Below are 5,571 nucleotides of genomic sequence, written 5' to 3' on the forward strand. Positions count from 1 at the left end.
ATATATATTTATGAATATATCTATGTGTGTGTGTCTTTGTGTCAGTGTTATCCCCCACCACCACTTAACAACTGGTGTTGGTGTGCTTACGACCCTGTAACTTAACGGTTCGGCAAAAGAGACCGATAGAATAAGTACTAGGCTTTAAAAAAATAAGTCCTAGGGTCAATTTGTTCAGCTAAAACCCTTCAAGGCGGTGTCTCAGCACGGCTGCAGTCAAATGAATGAAACAAGTAAAAAATAAAAGATAAAAGCTTTTTTGTCTGAATATGTGATGCTGAAATTGAGGTGCATCTAACACGCCTGTGCATCTTTTATACCATCAAACACAGGAGGCAGTGTAGAAGGTGTGACATTATGATAAAGAAAAGCTGTATACCTCAAATCATAGTTGACTGGGTTGTATTGGTTATTATCAGTCAGTGCATTCTTCAAATTCTGGACAATTCTACTTCGAATAAAATCACCCTTCATTTTCCTGCAAAACAGAAAATAAAAACAAAAACACATTGCATTATTGGTTTCACATTTTGGCACAAGGCTCGTGATTTTGGGGAAGAGGATAAGTTGATTACTTCAACCCATTACACGATTGATACTTATTTTATCGACCCAGAAAGGATGCAAGACTAAGTCGATCTCAGTGGAATTTGAACTCAGAACGTAAAGACAGACAAAATGCCACTAAGCATTTTACCCGACGTCCTAACGATTCTGCCTGCTTGCTACCTTAAAACATTGCATCATTGAAACGTTCCACCTTTAACTATCTTATTTTTTTCAATCCATGTCTGATTTTCGATTGGATTGCATATGTTCACTCCACTGTAGTACGAAGGCCTCAACATGTTCTCTCCACGGCTATGGTCCGATGTGGGGGCCGTGAATTTGAGCTTGAGATCATACTGGCTTAATGAGCCTACTTTACCACACTGGCTTGACATGGTTTGGCAGAGGGATGCAGATTTTTTTATACTCTTGCCCAGGATTAGTTAAGTTGATTACATCGACCCCAGTGCCCAACTGGTGCTTATTTTGGTTTGACGGGCAACATTTTTCATTTATGTTTTATGTAGTGTTTTTGGTACCGAAACACTTTATAGACGTCAGTGATTGGTTGAAATTACACAAATACGACAACTTTAACATGAAATAACTTATTAAGAACTAATTTTTGTTAAGAAGGCTTAGAGAAAAAGATGTTTTATATGACACATTCTACCAGTATCCCAAGTTTGAAAGTGTTTCGTTAAGAAAACAAGTGTTGCCCGTCAAACCCAAAAGTTCCCTTATTTTATTGACCACGAAAGGATGAAAGGCTAATTCGACCTCGGTGGGATTTGAACTCAGAACACAAAAGCGGACGAAATACTCGCTTAACATTTCGCCCGGCATGTGAACGATTCTACCAGCAAGCCGCCTTCTGATAGAGTTTAAGTATCGTAAAAAAGCATTCTAGCCGTCACCATCCTGATACTCGTCAAACATAAGACAGTAGAGTCCCTGGTATTAAAACAGTAGACGCAATGGTCACTGCAGGACCGTCTTTAATCATAGATCTTTAAAAATCACAGTTTATCTGGTATGGAAAAAACAACCAAAACTACTACTACTACTACTACTCTTTCAAATAAAGACAGCCTACACTGCTCTCAGAATTTGAAGGGATGTAATTACTTCCTGTCAGTACAGCGTTCAGTAAAATACAATGCGTTAAATAAGATGTGACAGCAGAAGTGTTCCGCTTGTACACACACACACACACACACACACACACACACACACACACATGCTCCCTCACACATATACTTATCTACGAACATGCATACATATATTTACACACATAACTTTTAGGATAATGTTAATAGCCCTTGTTGCCTGTTTTAGACAGTGTGAATGTCTGTGACTGGAATGTTCCACCCAACAGTGAAGATCAGATGAAGGTTTTGTGGAAAACAAGCAATTGCCGATGTATGAGCCCGCTGGCTTTTCTTCTCCTCTGGTGTTTATTCCAGAAACAGGCCACCAACTTCGGCCGATAAAGCATCGATAGCGTCGATGTTGTAGCAAACGTTGTCATTAAAACGTAGAGAACTCGAACATATCTTTTATCTGTTGTTTGTTTCAGTCATTAGACTGCGGCCATGCTGGGGCACCACTTTCAAGAATTTTCAGTCGAACGAAAATACCTTTTTTTTATAAGCCTGTTACTTTTCCCGGGGCTGTTAACACACCAACGCCGGTTGTCAAGCAGTAGGGAGTGGGTGACAGAAATGCACAGACACACATTTCAGTAACTATTGGCTAATGTAGTTATTACCTAATATAGTCCTGCAATAACTACGTCTGTCTGTATTCCCTGATATAACAACTGATAACAGGATCATGACTGAAAAGCTTTTAATCTTAGGTCTGTTTAATAATAACTGACAGAGATTTAAACAACAAACATCAACAATACCAACACACTACAGTAAACTCAGTGTCTTTGTGCCAACACGAGAACATTATTTTATATTTTATTGAAATCGAAACTAAAATGATTGAGAGCAGTGTTGTCTTAAGGAATAGGGACACAAAACAGTTGCTGGGGAGCCTCGAGTTTAAGGGTCCAGTTCTGGGCCCAGTGCACTGATTTTCCCAAGGATGATAAGATGGTTCAAATAGAGAGACAGCTAATGGTTTTAGTTAGGATGCTTTATGTAATAGACCTTGTCAACCAAGGCTGGATCTTAAAAATATGTATAAAAAATAAAATACCAGAAGATGAAATAAAACAAAGAGCAACAACAATAAACACATTGCTACAAGTTTTAATGTCCCTGTATCAATTACAAATATTAGATATTATTATTTTATTTCAACTAGAATATGGTAAAGAGGTCGTCTGAAATGATGGCATTGAAGAACGTATGGGGTTCGGCTGAAAAAACATTCAAAATTAAAGAAAAGAACAATAAGAAGCCTTTTCTCTCAGTTTCGTGAGAAACTGATGCTCTTCAACAATATTTATGCCGACTAAGCAAAATGTCTTTCGTTGATCGTTCGTCGTTGTAGAATTTGAACACCAAGTCAAACCTGATCGGGTGAACCTATGGTCAAAGGATTAAAAGCATCCCAGCTGTCACCAGCAATGCATCTAAGACTGTATTGTCTAATATGACCTTTTCTAAGATGCTAGGCTATGATATGTATAAGGAAGAATTGGCTGCTATCTCTAGCATAAGGAACAACCATATACGAATTCTTTTTTTGGTTGGTATTCATGCGTTTTGTTAGTGTTCAATTTCAGTCCAGCTCTAAGCTTGATAGAGTTTACATATGATAGAGTTTACATATGATAGAGTTTACATATGATAAAAAGCATTAAAGCCGTCACCGTCAAAATATATTTTATATAAAGGACAGTGAAGACCATGATATAAAAATAAATGTGATAGTCACTGCTGGAACGTTTTTAATCGTAGAGCTAGAAAAATTCACAGTTTATCTGAAACTAAACAAGTACTACTACTACTACTACTACTACTACTACTGCTACTACTACTACTACTACTACTACTACTACTACTACTACTACTACTACTACTACAGCAACAACAACAACAATTACTACTACTACTACTACTACCACCACCACCACCACCACCACCACCACTACTACTATTACTACTACTACTACTACTACTACTACTACTACTACTACTACTACAGCAGCAACAACAACAACAATTACTACTACTACTATTACCATCACCACCACCACCACCACCACCACTACTACTACTACTTCAAGCACCCTAACAAAGGCAACCCTACACTGATCTCAAAATATATTTGGAAAAAGAAAAATAAGAGTAAGTCTACAACACTTTGCACGATCTGTCAAGGGTAGAGTCAACTCATACAATATTTGTCGTACTGAGAAATGTTACATTATAAACCAATTATAAATAGATGCAATATCAACTTGCGGACCGAGTATGAACGTTTTGTTGTCACTTTTTAGAATATGGAAGCACCGGTGACGTCACACATCAAGTGACATGCTGCCATATTGTCTTTTGTTTTATATTTACCCTATACAAGACTGCAAGAAAGTATTGGGCAATTTGGTGTTTTAGATGAAAATTAAACAACGTCTAACAAGAACCATTGTTGTTGTCGTTGTTGTTGTTCGTCCTTTTTTACGATATTGACCAAGACTCTACTTCTAACGCACCACAACGACGAAGGATACAGCCGCAGATGCAAATAGAACTTTGTGGCTGCTCCGGCTTGTATACCACATTTTCCGTGCGATGAAACTACTGAAATATTGGTGTCTCATTGTCGCAGACCAGCGCGGCAAAATGTCCCTCGTTTGTTTGTGTTTTGAAGAAAGTCGAGACCTGAATTACACCGAATTTGATTATAGGGGAGAAAGACTGCACCAGAAGAAGAAGGGCCGCACTAGACAAAGAAGGGTCGCACTAGACGTAGAAGGGCCGCCCCATCATTGCCTCCTTGAATTCTATGATCAGTGGCAAGGTAATCAACACAACAGTGAGTATATCAGGAAAGCAGTGGAAGGATCGGGGTGATTTACAATATTTCTCCGTGCTCTGAGGTTCTCATTCCACACAGGCGCAGACGATGCTAGATATCGTTTTTCTGCTCATTGTAATGGGGATGTAGTGAAACCTCTCTCTCAGGCATTCAATCACAAATGATAACGAAGGGGCTAACATCTAGCCTTCGGCTGCCTTGGACCCTTCTGTCCACCACCCTGATTGGTTCTTATTTGCTAGTTGGGTTTCCTTCCAAGTTATCCATCGAAAAGCCAGACTTTGTATGCAACTTAAATAGGTATACACACACAGTACTTGATGATTGTTGAATCCTCTGAGGTAATTCACTTCTTCGATAAGTTTCTTTCTTCTCGTTCAGAGATTTAGAATTAATAGCTTTTCTATTTCCTTCGTCCCCCAGGAATCCAAGAATAGCGCTCTTCACCAAATATATTTGATAGAGGTTGAGAGTTTAGTCATCGGCGACACGACGTTGTGACAGAGAGGGAGAGAGAGAGAGAGAGTAGTGAAGGCGAAGAACAACAGAAGGAAGAACGAGGAGGGAGTATCAATCCGAGCAAAATACTTCATAAGCTCTCTGTTGGCATACCAGGCTAACAATATTACTTAGGTTAGTGAAGAACTCCAACTAATCTTTTAGTAGGGTCCAAAGTTATGGTTCATCACAATTCTATATTGTAAATCCGTGGATGAGCTTCAGATAAATTGATTTTTACAGAGTGATATATAAGAGACAAATTAGAAATAACGGTCATTACATATAATTCCTTTATTAGAGCAAATTTAGCTTACAGTTGTTTCCAGCAATGGCTCTGACGAAAGTAGCATTCATTTTCTTAGGTCGTTCAATTTACCTCAATTGATCAATAGACTAATTGAGTAAACCTATTTATAATGACTACTGTAAGCCAAATTTGCTCTAATAAAGGAATTATATGTAATGACCATTATTTCAAACTTGTCCCTTTTATACACACACACACACACACACACACACACA

The 5,571-nt window shown here is 38.4% G+C and overlaps 1 protein-coding gene across 1 annotated transcript in view; it reads right to left on the minus strand.

Annotated features, from left to right (window-relative positions):
* The window catches only part of LOC106867818 (inter-alpha-trypsin inhibitor heavy chain H5), a 66,881-nt gene that overhangs the window by 51,220 nt on the left and 10,090 nt on the right, over nucleotides 1-5,571 (minus strand). Inside the window, exon 2 of the mRNA XM_014912841.2 lies at nucleotides 380-478. Within this exon, the coding sequence (XP_014768327.1) occupies nucleotides 380-478 (99 nt within the window). The remainder of the gene's footprint in view (nucleotides 1-379; nucleotides 479-5,571) is intronic.

Source organism: Octopus bimaculoides, chromosome 23 (genome assembly GCF_001194135.2).
Source record: "Octopus bimaculoides isolate UCB-OBI-ISO-001 chromosome 23, ASM119413v2, whole genome shotgun sequence".
NCBI classification, from domain to species: Eukaryota; Metazoa; Mollusca; class Cephalopoda; order Octopoda; family Octopodidae; genus Octopus; species Octopus bimaculoides.